Raw genomic sequence first — 25477 nt, 5'->3', positions numbered from 1 at the left:
TCGTATTAATTTGTTTACGTCTACGGAAAGATTTAGCGAGGTTAAGCGACGGCGATCATCCCATTTTCACCCACGAACAGAATAAAGGTGCTCTGTAAGACTCGATGACTGAAATAATAATCAGCAAAGACATTTAAGATTTAAATCGCAACATTGTCCGGTTTTTCCTTGTCTAAGCTCGAATTAAACCATACAATCGATAGTCCGAAAACCCTTATAGGTTGTATATTTGCTTGCTGCAAGTATCTGATGCTGCTTCGTATGAAGAAATGAAGGGGAAAGATGTGCTATCCTTAAGTGTGTCATTTTACATCACGGGTTAAACGTATGGATGGATTGGGGCTCAGAAAGCAACAAGGGCGGACTGAAAGACAGTTGTATTTCGGATCATCTATCGATATCCCGCAGTACCCCGTTAAGTAACTGACTCCCGAAGATCAGTAGATCTGACGCGACCACCAAGCGTCGAATGCATGCAAAGAAACCCCCAGATAACCCGCCCGCAAGATGCATCATGTTCCAGCCGTCTGGCAGATCTCCTGGTTGCAGATCCCTCCCTTCCAGACACCATAGAGCCCGAAGGAGAGAAAAAAAAAAAAAGACGTTCGCTCGTAGTATTCAGTCAGATCTGTACTTGCATCGTACAATCCTCAGAAACCACCGCCTTGCTGCTCCTCGTGGACATCAATGATATCTCCATCTTTCATCCCTAAAGACGCAGGAGTAGAGCCTTCCATAAGCCGCTGGCCACCCGGCGTGAAGAATCGTAGAGAGCTTGGCTTTCGGTCCTTGCTGGCGCAGTACGTGTCGATGAGCTTTTGGAGCAAAGTTGTCGGTCTGCATTGGAATACGACTTCTTCGCCGCGGTCGTTGACCACCTTAATCGATAACTTGTGGGCTTTGGACTTTGCCACTTGCTCATCGCCTGCAGCCTGAGTCGGGGTCAACAAGTTTTTTTTGGAGGAGGGGGGGGGGGGAGAATTGGATTCCTTATGATGGTGGCTAGTGTAGGATGTGAGGATTATATGAAGGGACTTACAGCATCGTCCCCTTCCTCTGCGCCACCTCCAATTTGCTCCGCAAATACTTCAATCACATGATTGTCCTCAAGTTCCAAGGATCGTGGAGTGTCGTCGTCACAAATTCGTGTGCCACCAGCAAAAAATCTTACCATATGGCTTTCAACGCCCTGTCTCTCGCAGTAAACATCCATCAGTCTCCTCAACTTCGTGGTAAGCTTCAACTTGAAAAGGAGCTTGTGAACATGCAGGCGGAAATCACCGTTGACCAGGGCGATTGTAATGATTGTCGGGATAACTGGGCCAGCAACCTCCTTTTCGGCAGTCGCCTTTAGACAAAGAGTAAGCTTATGTGTAGTTAGGCACCATCCAAAAAGAAGTGTCAGGGCTGCAGTCGGTACTTACATTGATTGGGTCGGGACCACCTTGCTCCTTAAAGACTTTGAATATTTCTCCGTCTTCAAAGGTCAGAGAGGCAGGGGTATCACTTAGTTGAACTCTGGATCCCTTCCATAGAAATCGTACCGAGGTAGTGTTGATCTCTAATCGCTGGCAGTAGGCAGCAAGAAGTCTGCCAAACGTAGCGGACTTCTTCATCAAGAATGTGACCTCATCGCCGGTTTCGTTCTTGACTATGATGCGAAGCCTCCCTGAGGCAGCTAGTGGTCGGACTTCTACCTGTACGGGGGTTGTTGGTCTTGGACGTAGAGACAGCTTTTCGCACATTTAGTTTCAGGCCTGATCTTCCGAAAATCACACGTACCTCAATGAACTCGCCTCCGAGTTGCTCAATAAAGACCTCAATTATATCCTCGTCCTCCATCTCTAATGATATCGGGGTGTCGGTAGGTTGAACGCGTTGACCTTCGAAAAGGAATCGAACGGACTTTATATCGATCTCCTGGCGGCTACAGAACGCGTCCATGACCTTCTCCAATGGAGTTGTTCTCTTCATCTTGAAGGTGACTTCGGAGCCATGCTGATTCTTTACTTTGATCTTGATGTGCACGGGAGCGTTTGCCTTCGATGCCTCAAGCTTATCATCTGCAGACGGTGTCTAAGATACGGTAAGTGCTCTTTCTCTTCGACATATCAACAGTGAATTCTTACCCCCTCACAAACAAGCTGCTCCAACATAGCATCTATCATGTCTCCATCATCTAGCTGCAGTGTTTCCGGTGTATCCTCTTCTTGAACGCGAGATTCGTCAAGAAGGAAGCGAACAGTGCTGCGCTTCAAACCAGCGCTGTCGCAGTAAGCATTAAATACCTTACAAAGCTTCGCCTTTGTCTTGATCTTGAACAACATCTCGGCTTCGTTTTGTTCTTTGACCTTAATGCTGATGACGGAATTGTTTGAGTCCTCAGAGTTGGCCGCGGGGGCTTCGGGCTCGCCCTGACTAGGCATGTCGTAGGATTTTGGAGGTGAGAACTGGGGTCGATGGCTGTCTACAGACTACATATTAATGTATGCCTATGTTTGCGTATTGCAAAGGTTGAGGAGGGAGAACTTACAGTGTGGGGTAGAGAGTATCGAGGTCGGGTGCGAAGGGCCTACTCGGGTGCGACAGCTTGGGTTGATTGATGGATGTGTCGAAACGGAAGAAAGGAGCTGGCTCGAGGTTTCGAAGACGAAGTAGATATTCGATTGCAGCTCAGCTCGTGATGAAAGAATAAGTTGACGGCTGGAAGGCTCCAAAGACGAGTCTGTGTCTGTTGGTTTGCGTGTTAGCGGTAGGATTTGTCGGAAGAATTGAATCAACGTGATATTCAGGTGGAAACAGGAATACGAGCGAGAAGGAAGTGGAAAGCAGAAGAGTAAAGAAAAAGAAGAAGGGATGGGAAAGGAAAGGGTAGCATCTCATCAGTACCTTTTTTCGTATCAATTGTATGGACAGGTGATCGGATCATGTATTCACTGATTCCCTTTCTAGCAGGCCACCACTTCCTTTCACTTTATAATCTTCCAAATGCGATCAGGTTCAAAAGCACCCTAATCGATAACCCGACATAATAAAACAACGATTGACGGATAGGCAGTCATTCGGAAACTATTAGAAAACGCCATGAGCGACCGGCTACAGAAAAGCTTTGCTATAAGATATAGTAGTCCTTACTCAGATCTAGCTTTACTTCCTCGGCGTTGCTATACTGGCCTCGCCAACACTTCTCTATTACTTACACAGAATTTAATCAATCCCTGTTGTATCTGGAAATTCCCGCCTCTCAAAGAGCTTGTAAATCTCGTTGTCGCTTTTCACGGCATATATTCGATGTCTGACGCTAACCTGATACATAAAGGAGCCAAGCGCGAAGATATCGTCAACCTCGGTCTGGTCTAACATTCCTTCCACCAGCGTGAGGGGTCTTAAATATCGTGTCGATGTAGACACTATAGCTGATGACCATCAAGACTGGATCCCCAAAAGTCTGCCAATGCAAGGGAGCCGTCTTCCTGGATGAGAAAGTTGTGGGCGCCAATATCGCAGTGTATGGCCCTTTTGGAATGGATATATCTTATGGCTTCGGCAGCTTGGACCGGCCACCTATGAAACACAGATCTTCTGGTTAACAAAAAAAAAGACTCAGAAGAACAAACAATTATGTTGATTACTTACTGTGTCCGTTCTCTAGGAAAATTCTTTAGGTCTAGATACTCCGCGGGCATTTCGGTGGGAAGGTATTGAAGCATTAGGCCTCTACCTCGTACTGATTCAGCCTCGCCATAGCTCCGCAGAATCCATGGGTGAGAATTGCCGAGTCGCTCGTAGATTTGCTTCTCAGGTACCTACTTGCTATGGTTTTTTCTGGTTGAAAAGAGGTCTTGAAAGCTATGTCAGTGCCACCGACCCGATAAACATCTGCGAAAGAGCCGACGTCAATGACTTTGAACTGATCTTGAAGTAGGAAACTTGAGTAAGAAACTTGAGTAGGAAACTTGAGTAGGAAACTTGAGTAGGAAACCTGAGTAGAAGTCATGAGTGGAAGAAGGAGTGTAGAGAGATGAGCAAAGAAGACATGGCACGTGCATCGGCCGAGGATCAGCCAGACACTGTACGCAATGCAAAGCAAGCTGCGGCCGCGTCAATATGTCAACCTGAACTTCAACATCAAATCTCAGCCTCAGCCTCAGCGCCATAACTCCGACAACACCTGCCCCAATTGGCCATCTACAATCCGTCGAAGCTTGAGTTTGACTATCAAATTACACAAAAACACTTTGTACTCCTCTGCCGCCATGTCGGAAGCTCCAGCTCGCAAGCCCGACAAGGACTTTACCAGCGAGGTCGACAAACAGCTTCCCGAAGCAGAGAAGCTTGCTCAAGTACGCCTCATAAGATCCCGAATTCGAAACCGAACTGACAAAGATCCGTAGAGCAATGTGACCGGTGCGATCGAAAAGCTCACTGCGTTGGAGAAGCAGACAAGACAGGTCAGCGCATCAACATTACTTTAAGTGCCTCCCTGCTAACCCTCACTAGGCATCAGATCTTGCCTCCACTTCTCGTATCCTGGTCTCAATAGTCACAATCAGCAAGGAATCGGGCGACTGGAGTCTGCTGAACGAGCAAGTCCTGCTGCTTTCTAAGAAGCATGGCCAGCTCAAACAAGCCATCACCAAGATGGTGCAGGTGGTCATGGGATTCCTGGACTCGGCGCCTGACAGCGAGACCAAGCTATCAACGATTGAGACTCTGCGAACCGTTACCGAGGGCAAGATATTTGTGGAGGTGGAGCGGGCCCGTGTTACCAAGGTTCTGTCGGATATGAAAAGAGAGCAGGGAGATTTAAAGGCGGCTGCGGATATCCTGTGCGAGCTTCAAGTTGAGACGTTTGGATCTATGGAGCGACGAGAGAAGACGGAATTCATCTTGGCACAGGTCGGGCTCTGCATAGAGAATGAAGACTGGACACAAGCTGGTATTTTGAGCCGGAAGATCAGCACGAAGTATCTATCAAGAAAGCCGAAGAAAAGCGAGGAGGAGCTGGCCAAGGAGAAGAAGGAGCGCGAAAAGAAGAGAGCCAAGGGAGAGGACATTCCAGAGCCGGTGGAAGACGATGTTACGGATTTGAAGCTGCGGTACTACGAGCAACAGATTACCCTGGCTAAGCACGACGACAAGTACCTCGATGCTTGCAAGCACTACAGACAGGTGTTAGATACCGAGGCTGTCGAGGAGGATCCCGACAAGCTTCACGCAGTAAGTCTTTTGTTCCCTTTCAGAATATCTAAGCTAAAGTTCACAGATCCTTCAAAGAATTATCTACTTTGTAATCCTGGCCCCGTATGACAACGAGCAATCCGACCTCCTCCACCGCGTCTTCCGGGACACCCGCAACACGCAAGTCCCCCTCGAAGCCCAACTTCTCAAGCACTTCACCGTCCACGAACTCATGCGCTGGCCCGAAGTCGCCAAGGTCTTCGGCCCACACCTCTGCCAAACCGACGTCTTCGATGCCACGCCAGGCCAATCTTCTGATAAGAAAGCCAATACCCGCTGGGCCGACCTCCGCAAGCGTGTCATTGAGCACAATGTCCGTGTCGTGGCTAAATACTACACCCGCATCCAGATGCCGCGTCTCACGGAACTGCTGGACCTGACGGAAGACGAGACCGAGAAGTACATTAGCGAGTTGGTGACTGCGAAGACGGTTTTTGCGAAGATTGACCGTCCGGCGCGGATTGTCAACTTTGCGAAGCCGAGAGACGCGGATGATGTTTTGAATGAGTGGAGCGCGAATATGAAGAGCCTATTGGGACATTTGGAACGCATTGATCATTTGATCACCAAAGAGGAGATGATGGCGCAGATTCAGCCGGTGAATGCTCCCAAGGCGGAAGGGCAGACTGGGATGGCGCAATAGAAGCTTTTTGCGTCCAAGGAGTATCGTGCTGTGTGTTGCTGGAGTGAATCGGGCAGGGGTGGGAAATGGATGATGAGTGATACCGCTGTAAACTAGTCTCGATTCTAGGTCTCGATACATACCTGGCATGCTTGCTTCTCTTATTTACCCGTCTATTCAGATGTGCCTGGTATGCCTGCCTGTCTATGTCTGCCGGACGCCGCGCTATGCCTGGGATATGCTTCCAACCTCCCCATAAATGGTGCTCATCCTCTCCCTCGCTCTACCTCTGATCTAAAACGGCACGTCCATATCCTCCACCCCTCCCTTTTCCCCACACGCATCCCCATCATCCTCCTGCTCGTCCCTCGCAAGCACATCCCTCAAAAACCCCACCAGCACGCCCACCCACTCCTTACCCACGGGCACAAAGTGGCCCCCAGGATGCACCACCCTCAAAGCATCAGCGCACCTCTCGACGAAGCCCTCGCTCCGCGCCTCCTCGACGACCGAGTCCAAGCTCCCAATGACATGCAAGAAGCGCGTCGCGATCTTGGGCTCGTAGAAACCCCGGTACTGCTCGGCCTGGGCGTAGAAGCCGGAGTAGCTGACGGCGAACTTGAGCGGAGGGTGGTTCAGCGCGGTCCAGGCGGCGGGATACGCGAAGGGCGGGGTGGTGGTCGAGGTGGGAAGGGGAGAGGGAGAAGGGAAGGATGAAGATCGCGCGGGTTCCAACAGGGAGGCAACGAGGCCGGCGAATGCGCCTCCCTGCGAGAATCCGATCACGCCGTCGACGCCGCCCGCAGCTAAGATGGTCTCCCGCACGACTTCGAGGCCACGCTCGAGACCGACGTATGTCTCGTCCGGCGCGTCGGCTTTCTTCCACCAGCCCCAGGCGTCGGGCCCGTCTTCGTCCTCCTCCCCCCTGCCGTCTGACTGTCCATTGGCGGTGGATATGGTGCTGGTGGTAGAAGACTGGAGGACGGAGGGGTCGGAGCCAGGGATATCGGCTGGGTGCAGGCGGATCGGACCCGTGGGGTAGATGAGCTGGATGCCGCCTGGGTAGTTTCGCAGGGAGGAGGCGGGGGATTTGTGGGGTGCTGGGGGAGGTGGGGGAAAGGCTTTCACGAGGGCTTTTTCTAGGGCGCGGGTTTTGGCGTGGAAGGAGGGGCCAGATTGAGTGTAGCCTGGAAGAGAGAAGGGGTTAGTCGGTGGTTATATACATATATATAAATATATATATGTATATATATGTAAGAGCTGGTGATGGGAGGTCGGCTGTTGAGGGAGAGAGAGGTGGGGGTAGAGATGCTGAAAATTATAGGAATTTCATATCTGCTGGGTTATACCTCTGCTTGTAATTGGAGCAGAAGAACAACTTCGCTTTTGAGAGGCAGTAAATCAACGCTACGGAGAAAACAAAAACTGACCGTGCAACATCAATATCTTCAGCTTCCTCGGGCCTGGCCGCGAGGCAGCGGCAGCGGCAGCCTCTCCATCGGTCTTTGAAGACATGGCTCGGCACTTTCTTCCCTCTACCCTGATGGTATATCCGCAACTGGAAATCGGATTCGGGAGACGCGGGGCGAAGTATCTCGAGCGTCGCACAGTGGTGGTGTGGTGAGGAACAAGTCGCGAGGCGGACGAGGCTGACATGAATATTTACGGACTTGGCGGGGGAGAAAGATAGGACCGATGCTCGAGTAATGAATGGGGCTGGGTTCCTATCCGATCGGGACGCCGGAATAGGGAGCGGGGTCCAATCTCGCTCGCTTAGTTCGAAGGGTTTAAACAAAAATAAGCAAGAATTCCTGCGCGCAGGATGGCACTGATTGCTTCTCTGTACCGGCTTTATTAGTTCGGTGTCCCTACAAACAATTGGGAGAGTTGGTTGAGAACATGAATGTAAAGTGTGAATAATCATTCGGTGTCAGTGTAAAGGCTGTCAAACGATAATATTCCAATTCTAGAGGCTTTAGAGATATGAGATAGATGCTCTGCATGCATTCGATATACTTGATCACCCCATCCCTGCTTCTCAATTCGATGGTCATGGACGTGGCTGGGTATGATTAGCGATAGCTAGGCGTACGACATAGGCGCATTAATGAAAAGAGCTAGTTTCAGTGCAAGCAAAGCCGATTGAATAATTGATTCATTGATTGATCGATTGCCTGAGCTGACAGCCGACCCGGTAAACGTCTAAGTACGCCTGCAATGCAATGCCTATGTTAAAACGCCATTCCCGTGATAAGCGACTGTTGAAACGCATGGCCTTTTATTTCATTATACAACAGCCTTCTGTCGCCCGGTGGCTTCGTCCCGTAGTATCGTTACGCCTCGTCGCTTCTTCAGCACGTTTTCGATGAAGGCCTCGCCGGCCTTGTACGAGCTTCGAACCAGAGGTCCGCTGGCACAGTAGAGAAATCCCATGTCAAGGGCGCGCTGGCGCCACATCTCGAATCTCTCAGGGGTAACGTATTCTTCGACTTTCATGTGACGTTTTGTTGGGCGCATATATTGTCCAAACGTCACAACATCGACGTTGACTTTACGAAGCTCTGATGAGGTGTCAGCGATGAAGTAAGTAAACGAGGAGGATGGATTCGTTACCTTTTAATGTCTCCATCAGTTGGTCGTCCGTCTCGCCCAGACCCAGCATGATGCTTGTCTTCGTGATCAAAGTAGGCACTGTGACCTTCGCCTTCTCCAGGACTAACAGACTCTGCCTGAATTTCGCCCTTCTATCACGAACGAAAGGTGTTAGTTCCTCTACAGTCTCCATGTTATGCGCGTATACGTCCAGCCCACTCTTCGCCACCATGGCGACCATGTCCAGATTCCCCTCAAAGTCGCCCGTCAGAGCCTCAACCAGAGTTTCGGGTCTCTTCTGTTTGATCTTGATAATCGTCTCTGCCCAGTGCCGTGCACCTCCATCCGCAAGATCGTCACGATCCACAGACGTCAACACCACATATCCCAGACCCCACCTGGCCAACGCCTCCGCAGTGTGCTCCGGCTCGTGGGGATCCAACGGCGGCGGCGCCTTCGAAGTCTTGATACTGCAGAACCGACATCCTCGCGTGCACGTGTCTCCCATGAGCATAATCGTAGCCGTCGCGGCGCTCTTGTCACCTCCGCCCCAGCAATCTGAAATATTGGGACACCTCGCCTCCTCACAGACAGTGTGAAGTCCCAGCCCGCGCAGATCCTTTTTGATCTTCTTATAATTCGAATTGTCTGGTATAGGCGTCTTCAGCCACTCCGGGAGTCGGGTAATCTGCCTCCTCCTCCCAGGAGGTCCAACCATTGCTGTCCGCAGCTCAAGCGCATCTTCGTTGGACAAGGCCTCCTCCTCTGCGCCCATAAACTCCGCAAAAGACGGAACGCTGTTCAATTTGTCTTTGAAATAGGTAGGTCGTCGTTTCGTAGGCGGTTCTAAGGATGATGCTGAGGCTTCGGTGGCGAAGGATCTCGAAGCGATGGAGGCCGGCAATAGGGCGCGGGATGCTTGACGCAGCGGAGGGGCATTCAGGCACCGGAATCTTGTCACCGTCGCTGCCATCGTGTATATGTGACTTCGCTGTCGTTGCGTTGAGATGGAGTTGTCGGCGCGTTGCAAGTTTTGCGCTTGCTTGGAAATCCGAGGAGCGGATTCGACTCGGGCCTTATCACGGGACCACCTATATTCCTTGACTCAATATCAGGCCCCTCTGGCTCGTCAATATTAGGTATTTTTAAGATTTCGCTGAGAGCTAATTAACTAAACATATCTACCATAGACCCATTTATACTCACTTATACCTACATGGACCCACGTAGACCTTTGAAAAGCCAATCAGAACTCTCGGCAATCAATTCAGAGAACCGGCTTCGAAAGCTGGAGGGCTGAAGTAGTGGCAAAATTATAGCGTCTAGGTTAGGTCTGAAAGATATTTATTCTACTTTACTGCGCTTATACTGATTTTTGTTCGAGTGTTTTGGCTTGAACATATTTTGTATTATGGGAAAATGAAGTGAATAGACGAAATCCCATACAACGCCTTCAGCACTTTTCAATAGTGTATGCTTTACGGGCACTGTGGCGCTACAGCTCCGTCGATATCCGCTTTGACAGAGAGTACGTATAGGTACCGTAGTGAACTTTGGAAAACACAATGTCTGTACATGGGAAAGAAAGAGTCCATCGCAATAGGAAGGGTCCATAAGGTATGGTCCACGCGACTCTCAGCTGACCTGCCGAATGCTTGCACGAATTTACACCCGGCATCCCCATTCGCGAGTCGTTCTGCAGGATCCAGACATCCCATAGTGCTTATTTGACTGGGAACTTACCGGATAAGGAGCCGTGTAAGTGGGATGCCTATGGTCGGACGTCAGGATTCAGCTTTGAGCCCTGGCTGTAGCGTAGCAGAGCCCCTCGGCATATTAGCTCTCGGCTGCTCACCCAACGCTCTTGTGTAACCAGAGTTCATCATGGCCAGACTACAGTAGAGAGAGAGACAGGAGTCAAAATTGTGGCTTGGTATCTCGACGATGCATGCCATCTCGACACGATGAAAAGTTTCAGCGGGTGTCTTCATCTTCCTAGCGGAGGGAGAGACTCAGGAATCACGAGCCATGGCCTCGATGAACCTCTCCCATCCATCCGAGAACTTTTCGTACCAGCCTTTCCTGCTCTCGGTTACAAACACGTACTTGGCCCTCCTCTTCAGCTCCGGGACTAAAACATCGACGTCCGATCTGGGCACCGATAAGACCATGTAGCTGCATCTGTCCCTGTCGTAGCGAAGTAGATTGGTGATGCGTTTTTGCACCTCCACATCCTTGAACTCTTTGTACTCGGTCTCGAAGATGGTGGTGATATCCGGGCCCGGGCATGCGAATTCGGGATCGGGAACGGTGCCCGGGTTGTGAATAGTCTGTTCGGATATAAGCACGAGAATTCTGACTCGCAAGGCTTCAAGCAAAATGATAAAAGATGAGAGGACTTACCATTCGAGTTCCCATGAGTCCAACGGCATTCTTGACCCTCGCATCCGCAGCATCCATAAAGGTCTTCCTCTTCGGCTTGTAATGGTTCGGGCTCTCGTCGAAAAAGATACCCCTCATCGCCAACTCGCCACTCCCATGCTGGCCCCAGCCCGCATACTTGTCGATGTCCTTGCACACCTTCTCGATGTCGCGTTTGCACCAGTTCACGGAGATATAGCCGACGAGACAAACATTGGGATAGCGGTTCAGTCTCGTGATCTCTCGGCTGTAATCTTCGTCCGGGAGAGCAGATTTTCCGGGCCCAGAGTTCGGGTTGATGATGATTGTGAATTGGAGTGTGGGGTGGGTGTTAATCCTGTGGCGAATATCAGTAGGCTCGTTCTTCCAGAGGGTATAGGAGCGCTCACGCTGTATAGAGGCGATCCCAGGCATTTGGGAGAGGGTAGATGTATAGAGGGAGCAGGACCGAACAGCTGAAGCTCACAGTTGCAGCAGGGCTTGGCTTCGTAGCCAAGTTGATAAACGGGGCCGCCATAACCTAAATGTGTACCTAGCTAAAACTATAGCTATACCTAACCAAAACCCAAATGTGATATGCTGTTTGGGATGCGTGGTTGCGTCTGGCGAATATAGCGGTGTCCGTCAAGAAACACGTCGTATGATGAGTTGGTTCCCAAATTCCCGGCGCATATAATGTTCAGCTTAATTGGCTTGCCGATGCAGGTATGCACCCCTACGCTCCTGTGGTAGCGATAATTAACTGAATCTTATGAGCGATGAAGAAATTATTGGTTTATAACAAGAGAAACGGTAGCAAGCAAGTTGCGGAGACCCTGGAAGTTGCAAATCCGGACACATTTGTGAAATGGACACGTGATAAAACTACTCGCCACCCGAGGCGCCTTGGATCTTGAAGATAAACCGGAATGTCTCCTTTATACAAGTATTTTTCGGATATAAAGCGCGATGACATACTGCGTTTGAAATCGAAGTGGATCCTTGTCTCCAGGATTTCGGGCTCCTCGCTCTGTCGCCTCTTTCGAAAGTCCTCCTCATAGCTTCAATCCCCAAGCTAGCTGCAAAAGCGACCGTCATACTTCAGCTGATAGACCCGAAACGCTCCCGCACGAATCGAGACGTTTCTCGTTGACCTGGATTGGTATGCAGCGGCAGCTCTATTCGTCTTACTCTTTCCATCCACGGCTCGGCAGCTTCCGCGCTCATTCTGGCCTGTAACATTGCCTTAAATTCCGAGCATATATTCGTACCCATCCGATTCCAGTGACACGTGTCAGCAGCCTAGGATTTCTTTCCTTTAGCGAAGAGCACACCCGGGCAGCTCTCTTGCTGCTAGCCATAAGTTGATGTGTCAAATATTTCTGACCATTGGTATCGAGCACAAGGAGGAATTTACGATTGTAACTTTTGATAGCAGTCTGGATCCTCACAAATTTTGTTCTGTTTATGGCCGCATAATCAATTCCACTCCTTATTTCCAGTGGTAACTTGCAGAAGTTAAGCCAAGGGAGAGCCTAAGTAAGGTGCTGACTTAAGTAAATAAAGGAGACATCACGTCTTCCTTTGCCTATTTTCATATCGCTCCACCTCTCGGTCCAGGGTTCCAAGGCTATGATTCAGCAATAGCTCACTTGAGTAAGAGTAGGGAACTCCTGCCGCCTGTATTTTCAAAAGGAGGCTACTGGCTGTCTAGAAAAAAGTGAATACTCATTGGGGGAAGGACTCGGACGGGATGTATATGGTAGGTTCTGGCCGAGCCACCCTCACAGTCCTTAACTCACAGAACTAAATTTATCTGGTTATCAGTGAGTGATGACTGGTATCAGCCGTTGTGGTACTCAAGCTTTCGTTTCCCAATGACCATGTCAGTATTGACCTCGCTTCGAGAAAGGGGCTCATTTGAAAGTGAGGGTCCCTTGGTAATACAAGCAATGCGTCGATCTTGTGGAGTCAACCGCAGTCCCACCTATCATTACAAGTAATTAGGTTGATCTTTTTAAATTGAACATGGAAGATTTCAATACTATAAATAATCAGCCAAGCGTAAAGTCAAAGCACGATTATTGGGAGGCTACGATTCTTTACTTATACGAGTTGCCTCTTACGAACCTTCAGCTCTCTTTTGCGGAAAAGCGTCTAAAGAGCCGAAATTGGATTATCGATATGCGACGTCTTTTCGAAGAGATCTACCTTTGATCGTCGGCTCGCTTAGGTGGGCCTCCTTACATCCTTTCAAGATTACCGGCGGTTCCGAACCTCCCTCTTCTTTCTAGAACACCACGCTGATTACGATCTATACCTAACGGGCATACCGATTGACAAGACTAAAAAGATTTGCGATAGAAAATGAACGAGTATAAAAGATAAGATAAGAAGGGCTTAGTTCGACTAATTGAAGACATAATTTTGCGCTTTCGAAAAAGCCTTTTACAAATACATCAGCTTTATACAAAGGCTACGAACGCGAGCCTTTTTAGCTCTACGACAAAAGAGAACGATGCTTGTATTTATAAGGATCGAGACCGCTCTTAAGGCCATACGTATTAGACAATTGACGAGAGAAAACTCGGCGCATATTACTATGAGTTGCTTTTAAGGGTTTTATAAAGTGTATGCTATTTAAAAGAAAGCTTTCCCTTAACGTGGTTTTACTCTCGATTAGATAGTAATTTGTATATAATTCTTTTACTCAGCACGTCGCCGTACTTTAGAAGAGGTTCTAAGGTCCAAGCATTGCGTCTTGGATATCCGCCCAACGTTAATAAATGCAACAACAACAAAGCACGATTATTTAGAGCCGACGGAGAAACATCGAATCTTATTTTCAAAAAAGAGATATATATTTCCTTTTTTTCTTCCACTTGCTCTAAATTCAACTCATCAGCTTTCTTTTCTTTGCAAGCTTATTCCCCTTTCATCAGCTCGCGCATCATTAAAAAAAAGAAGACTCGCACAAATCAGCACAATGCTACAATCGAAATCTCTCTTCGCGATTCTGCTCGCTTTAAGCTTTTTCTTTATTAAAACTCACGGACTTTGGTGGAGTAGAAATGCTATCGGCTATGCAAGAGTTTGCCCAGTAATTTCCACTCACTTGATTTATATAGCATAAGTCTTAGACTAATTACGCGAACTATAGGCAGGTGCTGATCGCATCAATTAAAAAAAAAAACAAGCTATATGTGAAGGAACCTTGGACCGATGATCAATTTGGACAAGGCTTCTATATCAACGAGTTTGACTTATACAAATCGTTTACTCATTTATTCAGCGGAGCTACCCATTCAAATAAACAGGACACGACCCTGCTTCTCGCTATATAGGCGAGAGAAAAGAAGAAAGAGAAGAAGGGGGTTGGTATTGTGCTATGAAAGCAAGAGAATGGAAGATGAAATCTATCGGCAAAGTCTTTATCCCGCAACACGTATGGGGCGCGGAACACGCGCATGACAATGTGGAAGATTTTTGTTCAGTTTTTGATAGCCAAAAAGCCTGAAACGCAACCGCGGCGCTTCTCGTGGATGGACGACAGCGACTCCCTCCTGCAAATGCTCATCCCAACGAGTGTAGTCGAGCAAGATCGTCTGGATCTGTGGGCTCCATGCCTGGAATCGCAAGCAGAGCGAATGGAATTTTCGAAGGTGTTCATTGATTGGAATAAAAAGTAGAAAATCCAAGCATATCATACTGTTCTGTAATGAATGGTAGGGAGTAAGGGGATGAAACGATCAACAGGCTGAGGGTGCACGGAGCCTCACGATAGACCTGGACATTTTCCTTTCGTATGTATCTCTGTTGGTACGTGGACAGCTGCACCGAGGTCTCGTTTTGGTATAACTGATGTTACCAACACATTCCGTATATACAGCCCGTGTATACAGTCTGTATATACAGTCCGTATATACAGTCCGTATATACACTCCGTACGTACTGTATGAAGAGCGCCTCTTGGCAGTGCCTTGCTTGGCCGTCTGATCGCGAGCCAAGATGGATGCGGGGTCTGGTCTGGTCTTGTTCATGGCTTCAGGATCAACCTCAATCTCAACCTCATCCTCAACCTCAACCTCGACGCCCAGCCCCATTTATATACACACACATACACACACTTCCGACTGTACCCCCTAGTCGTGTAGCTGACCCCTTTGGTTATGCTGAGCATACTATGCTGAGCAGAGCGAACCATACCTGGCACCGAATCCGGATGTTGGAAAGAAGATACTTTCGACTTGCGCTCTATCTCCCGGGCCCAACCTTGTGCACAACCCTCTCGCCATGACTTTCATTTGCGCCTATTGCAAGCGCTCTTTCAGTAGGAGTGATGTTCGCCGGATACACTACCAGAGGTGTAGCGCCCGCATCTTAGCTAGAGCCCCAATACCCTCAGCAATGCGGCAGGGGAGGAAAGCCAAGGCGTGTGATTCTTGTGCCAGGAGGAAGAGATCATGTGATGAGAAACAGCCATGCTCTGCATGCGACAGTAGAAGAGCGGCCTGCACTTATACACGATCCAAAGCTGTGGCCGCGGAGTCTCGAGACGGAAAAGCGGAGGACGTGGAGTGCCGTCGTCAACAAGGCGTCTTGGCTCCGGATGAGGTCGCTTCGACGCCTTCGACCCTACCGGGCTTACAAGACGCTCTTCCTGGCCCAAGTGGTCAAAATACCACGACCCTCAATGACTTTCACGAAGGAATCACGTACGACGCAATGCAAATGTTACCCATGGATCCGAATTGTCTCGATCTACAACAAAATAGCTGGTTGGTGACGGGAATGTCGCATGACAGCTCTTCATCGAAGGCCGAAAATCATCCTGAAGCTTGGTCGCTTGCCCGACCCAAGCCCAAGAACGCGCTGCCATTCCTACGAAACTTCGCCTCATCAAAGGGCAAATCAACCTTGTACGCATTTACCTACATCAGCTCGGACAACAACGAATGTATCTCGGAATCCACCGAGCTGCAAAATTTATGTGATGCGTACATTCCTGGTGATCCTGCATTACTCGGAGCTCTCTTTGGTAGTCGCCCCGAAGCTCTTGAACATATTTCCTGGCCGGTTGGTCCATTGGATCTTGGATATATGGACCCAACCAGCTACTCATCCTTCACTTCTATCATTCCCAACCCCAGCAACTTTACCGATGGCTTTGACATCGCAGACTGGATCACGGACCCAATGTTCCCGAGGTCTCGGGAGATCCTCATGAGATTTCAACAGTTGCGCCTACCTGAGATGGCGCCCACGACCCCAAGAGTCACCGTTACAAAGATGTCCCCGGAAGACCGCGAGTGTTTGCGGTTCTTCAGCCCTCCCAACATCCACCGCCTCCTGGCCTCTTTCTGGAAGAACTGGTCTCATCACTGCATGATCATCCACCGTCCGACGTTTGATCCATTGACCACATCCGTCTCGCTGCTCCTGATCATGGTCCTGCTGGGCGCTGCGGTATCGCCAGAAATTACTGACGGGGAGCTCGCGGAGCGCTACTTTGGGGCTGGGGAACAGATCGTCTTTCAGGAGCTGCTGAAGCATCAGAATCGTTGTATGGCAGGAATATCTCTGAATAAGGTCGACAAGCCAACTGCACTTCAAGCTGCATTATTAGCATGTTGTCTACAACACTGGGGGGGTGACAGTGAAGCGAGAACCCGAGTGCGACGTTCCAACTTCTACATGCTCGTCGATGTCGGTTCGCCGGCTCCTTATGACACCAGTTGAATACAGCTAACGAAGGCACAGTCTGTTCGAAGTTTTGGCTTTCCCAAATTGAGCCAAGAGATCTATAACGAGCGTAATCTGCTCAGTGACTTTAATTGGAATCGATATGTCGCCACAGAAGAACTGAATAGGTGAGCGACAAGCCCACACACACACATATATATATAGCTGTTTGAGGCTCCGTACTAAACCTGGCTAGGACTTGCATGTACATCTTTCTCGTCGACAGCTCGTTCGTCATTTTCAACAACTCGACTACGAAAACCCCCCTCCAAACCTTTCCTTGCCGCCTCGTCTCTCCGCCAGCGTGCTTCGAGGCCGAGACTGCAGAAGATTGCTATCGACATCTAGAGAGTTGCCGTACTTCCAACTACGCGCATACCACCTTGATAGAGGCCGTTGAGACCTTCCGGATGAACAGCATGACCGACAAAGCCTACTCGATGTTTATGGGCCTCGACAGTCTCAATCTGTTCGCGATCCTCAGCGGTGTGTTTGCTTTTAGCTTTTCCCCACCCCATCCCCCAAAAAACCTCATGTCCAAAGGTATCATCAAGGAGTTCACATGCACTGACATACGACCTTTTGCGTTGGCGCTGCGTCTAGGGATCATCGTGTGGATGTTCCAACAACACTGTTCCCTCTTCCAGGTGCCGGCGTACGAGACGCACATCCGCGACGTGCTACAAAAGTGGTCACAGTTCTGGTCCCTGCGATCCGACCGGCCCGCACGCAAATGCAACAGCAACAGCAACAACGACAATGATGGCGCCAGACCGAAAGGCTTCTTCGAACACGCCGACGAGTACCGACGGTTCGCCCTGGGCCTGCTCCAGCTCCGACGCGACGAGTATCGCCAGCTGCGGCTTGAGTCCGCCCAGGCGACGATTGTGCCGCTGCGGGAGCTGGACGAGACGAGCATGGAGCAGGTGGCCAACCTGTTGGATCTGATGGAGAACCTGGAAATCTGAGTAAGGTGGGCTCTCGGATGCTCGGACATTTGCCTTGCCCGGAAACCCCGAGGTCCTTTCTCCGGTTCCTGTCAGTGTCACCCGGCCCTCAGATCAGAGCATACGGAGGAGGTAACAGCGGTTAAGTATTATACTATCATGTCCAAAGTATAGATGGGTGCAATAGGGGGGGGGTGTCGGTCCAGCTCAACACTTAACCTGATGAGTAAGGCAGGAAGGATTTCACCACGCCTACGAAAGAGCAAAAGCATGTTTAGCGATGCTGCTCAATCAAGTACCAAAGTGTGTGTGTCCCATACGTCAGGTCCTGCTGACATGGCATAAATAATACTTAGCCGCTGTGTACGTCCGCACAGATAGCAGCAAAACATTAACCTTTCTCGGCACAACTGAAACGGGGGGGCAATGCCGGGCCGGGAATTCGGGAAAGTAGTGGGTGGCGGCCAAGATTTCTAGAGGCGGGAAATATTAACCGTGCGCCGATACTGTAAAGCAAGCTGTCGGGCTGCTCTTAGTCATCCGTTCCATCGCGTGCGTTACACCGACTTTTACACCGACTTTCAAATCGAATTGGCTCGGAATATCAAAATCGCGAGCAACGCTTACCACATCAAATGTTTACCACTTCATCATCCACGCCAAAATATGTTTCATAGCTACTACGTACGTAGTATAAACGCATGCAATTTAGATTTACTTTGGCTCCGAACCCAATCCGAATTAATAATAGTAGTAGTTTTCGCTTAAAACCTTGCTCTTGCATACTGTACTACTACGTACGTACGTACCTAGTAGTAGTAGTAGTACGTAGTACGTAGCACGTAGTATATATCCCGCTACTACGATCTAGTCTAGCCTACCGTAGATACGCTCGGCGATTAATCTTCTTTCCACTTATAATTTTTTTTCTTTTTTTTTGGTTTAACTTAGGTAGTACAGTAGTACGATCTCTTGATATTCCTTAACGGCAACGATGCAACGATGCATGTACTACGTACGTACTACGTAGAGCCAAAATTCGCGGGCAGCATGCTACCGGTCCCGGAGCAGCGGTCGCGCGCGAGAGGATGAGGATGGTCGAACTTCGGAGAGAGAGGAGCAGTACCGGTTACCTAGGTAGCTTCGGCGATGGTAGTGATAAAATAAAATAACAGGGCAGATCTTTCTTTCGCTTGCCTTACCTTGCCTTGCTTTGCCTTGTCTTGCCTTGCTTTGCCTTGCACTGCACTCTCACGGGAAATTCGGTTTGCAAAAAAAAAAAGAAGTCGTTTCTCTTTGTAGCGTACCGCTCCGCTCCGCTGTAATACGTAGTATCTACGTAAATCGTCTCTTCTTCTCGCTTGGTTATATGATTAGATAATCGCTCGGAAGGTTAAAGCATTGATCGAGATCGCGTCTGCATAGGTAGGTAGTACTACTAGTAGTAGTAGTAGTGCATATTTTACTAAACCGACGGAAAAAAAGAGTCTCTCGGCGGTAAAGGTGAAATAAGCTGGCTGGCTGGCTGGCTGGCTGGCTGGTTGGCCGTACGAGTTGCTTGCAGATACCGTAGTAGTAGGTAAATAGATTGAGTATACGAAGAAGAAGAAGTGATATCAGCAAAGCGGGGGGGGGGGGGGGGTGGGTTTTCCGCTCTTGGTTTCCATGGCTTTTTGCTATGAGACGGTAGCATCTTTTGATGCGTTTTCGATGTCGGTTTTGTTATTGGAGATGTCGTTATTGGAGATGTCGGTGCTGAGGCTTGCTTTGCTTTAGCTAGTGAGTTGAGGCTTTGTAATGCACAGCTTGGTTGCAACTTGCGCGCCTTCTTTTAGGGGAGGGAGGAGATTGTGTTTAAAGCTATTTAAAGCTATTACTTACTGTAAGAGCGAAAGAAGAAAGAAAGAAGAAAGAAAACAGATTGCGATTAGGAGGCAGGATATCGATCCACGGGTAGGAGTGATGATGGTGGTGATGTGAAAGCAGAGCGCTTACGGCGTGGTGTAAGGAAATTGAATGTGTGAAAGCTGTATGTGCAAATTGGCAATTGCGGCGGTGCTACGTAGTATCAAGAGCAGCTTGCTTCACTTTCCCTTGACAGATCTCAGTAGCGAAGGCAGGAGTTGACCCAGTTTTGAAAGTCGGTGTGTTTTGAAAGTCGGTATAATGCACGCAGTGGAATGGGTGATGGAGAGCAGCCGACCGCTTGCCTTATTAGCGCACGGCTATTACATACAGAGTACTGGACTGTATTGTACAGTACTGTCATCCGGACCACGATACCTAGTGGAGTAAGGTACATACCGGTACGCTGGCATCGATCACGGAGTATACCTACTACGTATAGTAAGAGCCCCGCCTGGCCTGAGACCTCACGCCCACAGTCGCGATGATCGATCGACCGGCAGACTTACGGTCCCGACAAGATGAAACTGGTTCGATTCTGTCAGTCTTCCACACCGTGCGCGTGCAGTAGCAGAAGTCTAAAATGAGGAACTTGCTAGTAGTAAAGTAGAAGGTACGTAGTAGCTACTACTAGTTGCAATCCTATCTTATCCTATCCTATCCTGTCCTATCCTATGCTATCCTATCCTATCCAATCCGATGCAATCTAATCTAATCCGCTGGACGGGTTTCGCGGCTGACGGGCATTGGCGACTCACTAGCTGGTTGCTCAATCCAACAAACGGTGTTGAAGTTGATCTCGTGATCTTCGGGGTTTGCTTTTTCTTCTTTTTCCTTTTCTTGTGATCGTACGAGCGAGGTGTTGTCTTGAGTTATCTGATTGTTGTATAGGACGGATGAGCATCTGCGTAGTACGTAGTACGTTGTACCTAGCGATACGAGCTACCTACCTAGTTCGTCTACCCCGCTGACTACCAGGTACGGATAAAGCGCTAAGTAATAGATAGCATTATACTTTGCGGATAAACTTCAACACAGCTCCTTATGTCAAATCTAAAGTACAACTAGATTAAGCACAGCAGATAAGCCAGCTGTGAGGTGCTTTCACTCCGATCCAATCCAAGCCAATCCAATCCAGCCTTGTCGTGGCGTATGCTGCGGCTGAGTCATGGTCTTAGTGCTTAATAAGACGATTGCCTATCAAGTGGATTATGGCGAAATTGGTGATTTGCAAGTGGAGAATTATGCAAGCAATTGCCGTCTTCGATTGATTAATTCTTTTATGAATCCATGAGTAATTGTTTTATTAATCAAAATTGTAGTTGTCGTAGAACATGTCCAGCTATCAGGTAACGATACGAGCCGTTTACGTAGTAGCCCGACTAGCCCGACTAGCCCGACTAGCTCGACTAGCTCGACTAGCCCGACTACCCCGCCTGCGACGGATAAAGCGCTAATATTACGCTTTACGGATAAAGCTCAAGCTACTAGGACATTAAATCGTAGTGTGAATTAAGCAAAAAAGAATACCTACCTAGGCCCAGGGCGAAGTAGTACTAGTCGAAGTACTAGTAGTTTACGTTTAATCCTACAGTACTGTATCTTATCCTTCCCAATCCCATCCAATCCCATCCCATCCAATCCAGTACTGTCATCACTCTGCATGCCGAGTCCGTAGCAGAAAACCATATCCCCTGACTGTATTTGCCCCTCCCCCTTCCGCCCACACTTCCCTGTCCTTTCCACCAGAAGCCCAACCGCGCCCCAGAAGGCAGGAAGGGATGCCCCAACTCGACGAGGCGACAGAGGAGGAGCCTTTGGGCGTCCTGCGAACTCCGGCCCCCCTAGCGGCGGGAAACTCCCACATGGAGGGTCGCCGGTGGGTAAACGGTCCAGTACAGTACTGTACAGGACGCTGGGAGTTCCTGCACCCCGCACCAGCAGGGATGTTCGTCATCGGGAAAGGGGTCCAAAGGCTATCTCTCCCCACTCTCCTTAGTCAGGCCCACGCGCACAGTTCGTAGGTGGAGGCGAATGGCATCGTGGGCAGTGTTAAGCTGATTAGCAACCGCTTGTCATTGGCGGGTCCATTCCTCGGCCACTCTGATTTATGCTGTTGTGTGGATCCGGCAAGGACTAGTACTATAATACTTCTATAGCACTACTACTATAGTAGTACTACGACTCACTACGACTTACTACGACTACGACTACGACTACGTACAACGAACAACCTTCTACTACTCGTCCCGAACTATATTCTACCGCGTAGAAGTACTGTAGAACAGAAGAGTGGGGAACGTCCCGGGATGGATGTGGGGTAGGATGAGACGGAATGACAGGTACAGTACCTGGCCCGAAGTACGTAGTAAGTCAATCGTACGGCCTTAGCGAGTCAAGCTCTCGACGGCAGCCCATACTTAAAGCTAGCTCTCCGTTTCGAATCTCGTTTCGATGTCGACATCTCTGTCTCTGTGTCTCTTTCCATATTCCTCATTCTCCATACCAGAATAACGAGTCGGCAGGCACTACGAAAAGAACCACAGCAAAAACAACCACCACAACCACCACAACCACAGCAAAGACGAAAACGACAACAACAAGAACACAAAAACGGCCACAATGACGATCAACTCCTCCTCAACGGCTTCCGAGCACATTCCCCCGCCTGACGTGCCACTATCAAAACCGGCCGCTACCGAAGATAGCTCCCCGCCTCCCAAGGTCCCGGCCGCCCAGGCATACCTCTATGGCCTGCAGCCTTCCTGGCCCGTAGCCAAAGACCTCGCCGGGTCGGACTTGCCATGCCGAGTCGAAGGCGAGCTCTCCGATCTCGTCGTCTACGGCTCCGTTCCCAAAGAGATTGACGGGACCTTCTACAGAGTCATGTGCGATCCCTTCGTGCCACCCGTCGAGGGCAATGTGCCCCTCGATGGGGACGGTACCATCTCCGCGTTCAGGTTTCACAACGGCACGGTCGATATGAAGCTGCGGTACATCGAGACGGAGCGATACAAGCTCGAGCGGAACGCCAAAAAGGCTCTCTTTGGCCTCTACCGGAACCCCTTCACCCACCATCCATGTGTGCGTGCCGCGGTGGACTCGACGGCCAACACCAACCTTGTTTTTGTAAGTGATAGCCGACAGCCTGCCTCACCTCATCCACCTCCGCCCGAGAAAGCCGTGTGCTGATTGAAGATGGCTCTCTCTCGCTAGTGGGCCAATAAATTGCTAGGGCTGAAGGAGGGCGGTCTCCCGTACGCGTGCGACCCGCACACGCTTGATACGCTCTCCTACGATCCTTTCGGAGACCAGGTCAAGAGCAAGACGTTCACGGCCCATCCCAAAATCGACCCCTTCAACGAGGAGCTCGTCGTCTTCGGCTACGAAGCGAAGGGGCTCGCGACGACCGACATCGTCAGCTACACGCTCGACAAGAACGGGGTCAAGACCGAAGAGCTCTGGCTCCACTCGCCGTGGGTCGCGGCCATCCACGACTGCGTCATCACGGAGAACTGGCTGGTGCTGGTGCTCTGGCCCTTCGAGACCAACATGGAGCGCCTGAAGGCCAAGAAGCAGCACTGGGCGTGGAACTACAACCTCCCGGTCACCTTCATCGTGATCCCGCGGCGCAAGAGCACGCCGCTCCCACCGGGGTGGCAGCCGGGCGAGACGCGCTATTACCAGTGGAAGAACTGCATGGCGATCCACACGGGCTGCGCGTGGGAGGACGCGGCCACGGGCAAGATCTACCTCGAGACGTCGCGGGTGCACGACAACGCGTTCCCCTTCTTCCCGCCGGACGACGGGCGCATGCCGTCGCCGGACTCCAAGGCCGACTACGTGCGCTGGGAGCTGGACCCGAGCGCGGCCACGGGCAGCTCGATCCCGGACCCGCTCGTCATCCTCGACTTCCCGTCCGAGTTCCCGCGCATGGACGAGCGCTTCATGACGAAGAAGAGCAACATCTTCTTCATCGACGCCTTCCTGCCGGACCGCTCCGACAGCGGCAAGAACATCTACCAGGGCCTCAACTCCCTGGCCATGCACGACCACCGCACCGGCAGCACGCGCTTCTTCTACGCCGGCGACAGCTCCAACGTGCAGGAGCCCGTCTTCGTGCCGCGCTCCGAGACGGCCGAGGAGGGCGACGGCTGGGTCATCGCCATGGTGCAGCGGCCGCTCGAGAGGTGCTGCGACCTGGTCGTCATCGACACGCGCGAGTTTGAGAAGCCCGTGGCCATCGTGCGCTGCCCGGTGCCGCTCAAGGTCCAGATCCACGGGAACTGGGTCGACGGCAAGGACCTGGCCAAGGTCGAGGGCGCCGAGAACTTTGTGCGCCAGTTTGAGGCGGTGAAGATTAGCGGGCGAGGATCGCTGGAGCCGCTATGAGGGCACGGAGAGGACGGATAGGTATACGCATCGATTGGGTAGATCACATGACGTAGCTGTGTGCGGCGTTTATAGTTATAGATGAAATTGCTCTTTTATTTTTGACATATATCGTGCATATATCGTGATCCATCCGTCCGTCCAGCCAGCAGCTCAGTAGCAGCAATGCGAGCAGCCAGGTCACGCGTTCCCCGTTGGCACCTACGTACCGGTACGTCGGCTCGCTCAGGTGGGGCCTCCTTGCACCCTGATTATACCGGTACTAAGACATGTCAATACCCATCTCAAGTTCTCCAATCTCCACTCTCGTCTCGTATACCAAGTCTCAAACACCAACCACCCTTTCCTCCCTCCCCATCGATCACCACTACCACCAGGTAGGTAAGTAGGTAAGTAGGTAAGTAAGTAGGTACCGACATGGCCTCCCGTAGCGGTAATTAATAGCGCTGGCGCACTAAATGTCACGAAGGCGATTCCACTGATTTGTTTGATTTGATTGGATGGATGAAGCTTAGGTAGAGACCGGGCGGTACGGTATGGTATGGTATGGTATGGGTTGTGGGGGAAGGGATGGTGTGGTGTGGTGTGGTGTGGTATGGTATATGCGTACCGTGGGAAGCTCTTCGAGATGGGGGGGGTGGTACTGGTACTGGTGGGTATATGGGTGGGTGGGTATATGGGTGGATGGGTTGGTGGGTAGGTAGGTAGGTGGGAGGCGGGGTTAAAGGGCGCTGATACTACGTAGGTAAACTGTCTGTCTGTCTGTCTGTCTGTCTGTCTGTAGCTTGGGTGGAGACGGAGGCATGGCTGGGTACGGAGGTGGGTATGGTATAGTAGTTCTGCATATTAGGTAGGTACTTAATTGGTTACTGGAGCAGAGGGACGGGAGTTATTTCATCGATTATTTGATCGATCGTTTTTTCATTTTTTCATTTTTTCATTTTTTCATTTTTTCATTTTTTCATTTTTTCATTTTTTCATTTTTTCATTTTTTCATTTTTTCATTTTTTCATTTTTTCATTTTTTCATTTTTTCATTTTTTCATTTTTTCATTTTTTCATTTTTTCATTTTTTCTGCGCCTTCAGAGAAAGAAACAGAGACAAAGACGAAGACAAGACAAGACAAGACAAGACAAGAAAGACCAAGACAGAGACCAAGACAAAAACAAAGCTTTTCCATCTGCTGCTGACTAATCAATCAATCGGCCTCACCAACCAACCAACCCACAAAACTCGGCCGCGTCTTTTCGTTGGACCTCGGTAGTAGCAGCTTAGCTTACCTTAGCTTACCTCAGCTTGGTACCTTACCTTACCTCACCTCACCAAATTACCTAATCCCCTCCTCCGACCTGACTCGCGTGATAAGGCGTCATTCCCATTCCATGCAGCCCCGAAGCAGCGACTCGCTTCTTACTACTACTTATCGGTGCAGTAGGTAGGTACAGTATAGTATCGGGAAAAAGGATGCTCCACCACCCACCATGCATGCATGCGTGCGTGCATTCGTTCACGAACGGTATTATTTCTCATTTGTCTACGGAAGAGGAATTTAGGAATCTAGGTAGGTAGTAGGTGGGTGGGTAGGTATCGATCTATCTATCTGCACTTCGTACGCACGCACGCACGCACGGTATTG

General features: G+C 50.0%; 8 protein-coding genes across 10 annotated transcripts; 3 read left to right on the top strand and 5 right to left on the bottom strand.

Annotated features, from left to right (window-relative positions):
• Nucleotides 1–650: 650 nt before the first annotated feature.
• L3040_005936 (uncharacterized protein) lies at nt 651–2929 on the bottom strand (the record flags this gene model as incomplete). Its single annotated transcript, XM_066155848.1, has 7 exons — nt 651–932; nt 1040–1366; nt 1425–1733; nt 1783–2076; nt 2130–2467; nt 2534–2731; nt 2890–2929. 7 exons carry the CDS (start codon nt 2927–2929, stop codon nt 651–653), a joined length of 1788 nt encoding a protein of 595 aa, XP_066011239.1.
• A 481-nt stretch (nt 2930–3410) lies between these two features.
• On the bottom strand, nt 3411–3997 carry L3040_005935 (uncharacterized protein; the record flags this gene model as incomplete). Of its 2 annotated transcripts, XM_066155845.1 has the most annotated exons (4): nt 3411–3564; nt 3637–3717; nt 3811–3825; nt 3869–3879. In XM_066155845.1, the coding sequence occupies 4 exons, from the start codon at nt 3877–3879 to the stop codon at nt 3411–3413; spliced, it is 261 nt and encodes an 86-aa protein (XP_066011238.1). The 2 variants fall into 2 exon arrangements, with proteins under 2 accessions (XP_066011238.1, XP_007297711.2); XM_007297649.2 differs by having other exon boundaries at nt 3807–3997.
• A 259-nt stretch (nt 3998–4256) lies between these two features.
• On the top strand, nt 4257–5884 carry L3040_005934 (uncharacterized protein; the record flags this gene model as incomplete). Its single annotated transcript, XM_066155838.1, has 4 exons — nt 4257–4343; nt 4395–4451; nt 4501–5220; nt 5267–5884. The coding sequence occupies 4 exons, from the start codon at nt 4257–4259 to the stop codon at nt 5882–5884; spliced, it is 1482 nt and encodes a 493-aa protein (XP_066011237.1).
• Nucleotides 5885–6157: 273 nt separating this feature from the next.
• Nucleotides 6158–7378, bottom strand: L3040_005933 (uncharacterized protein; the record flags this gene model as incomplete). Its single annotated transcript, XM_007297651.1, has 2 exons — nt 6158–7050; nt 7294–7378. 2 exons carry the CDS (start codon nt 7376–7378, stop codon nt 6158–6160), a joined length of 978 nt encoding a protein of 325 aa, XP_007297713.1.
• A 771-nt stretch (nt 7379–8149) lies between these two features.
• Nucleotides 8150–9428, bottom strand: L3040_005932 (uncharacterized protein; the record flags this gene model as incomplete). Its single annotated transcript, XM_007297652.1, has 2 exons — nt 8150–8424; nt 8477–9428. The coding sequence occupies 2 exons, from the start codon at nt 9426–9428 to the stop codon at nt 8150–8152; spliced, it is 1227 nt and encodes a 408-aa protein (XP_007297714.1).
• A 1039-nt stretch (nt 9429–10467) lies between these two features.
• On the bottom strand, nt 10468–11393 carry L3040_005931 (uncharacterized protein; the record flags this gene model as incomplete). Its single annotated transcript, XM_007297653.1, has 3 exons — nt 10468–10785; nt 10859–11213; nt 11266–11393. The coding sequence occupies 3 exons, from the start codon at nt 11391–11393 to the stop codon at nt 10468–10470; spliced, it is 801 nt and encodes a 266-aa protein (XP_007297715.1).
• A 3869-nt stretch (nt 11394–15262) lies between these two features.
• Nucleotides 15263–17565, top strand: L3040_005930 (uncharacterized protein; the record flags this gene model as incomplete). 2 transcript variants are annotated; one of them, XM_066155818.1, is made up of 4 exons in its annotated part: nt 15263–16418; nt 16513–16565; nt 16616–16725; nt 16794–17565. In XM_066155818.1, 4 exons carry the CDS (start codon nt 15263–15265, stop codon nt 17563–17565), a joined length of 2091 nt encoding a protein of 696 aa, XP_066011236.1. The 2 variants fall into 2 exon arrangements, with proteins under 2 accessions (XP_066011236.1, XP_066011235.1); XM_066155817.1 differs by having other exon boundaries at nt 15263–16561.
• Nucleotides 17566–22071: 4506 nt separating this feature from the next.
• On the top strand, nt 22072–23841 carry L3040_005929 (uncharacterized protein; the record flags this gene model as incomplete). The annotated part of the gene is made up of 2 exons (XM_007297655.2): nt 22072–22578; nt 22666–23841. 2 exons carry the CDS (start codon nt 22072–22074, stop codon nt 23839–23841), a joined length of 1683 nt encoding a protein of 560 aa, XP_007297717.2.
• Nucleotides 23842–25477: the final 1636 nt, after the last annotated feature.

Source organism: Drepanopeziza brunnea (genome assembly GCF_022702325.1).
Source record: "Drepanopeziza brunnea f. sp. 'multigermtubi' strain 214-2 chromosome Unknown ctg10, whole genome shotgun sequence".
Classification (NCBI taxonomy): Eukaryota; Fungi; Ascomycota; class Leotiomycetes; order Helotiales; family Drepanopezizaceae; genus Drepanopeziza; species Drepanopeziza brunnea.
Note: the sequence above shows the minus strand (reverse complement) of the source record. Positions and strands in the feature narration are given on the sequence as shown.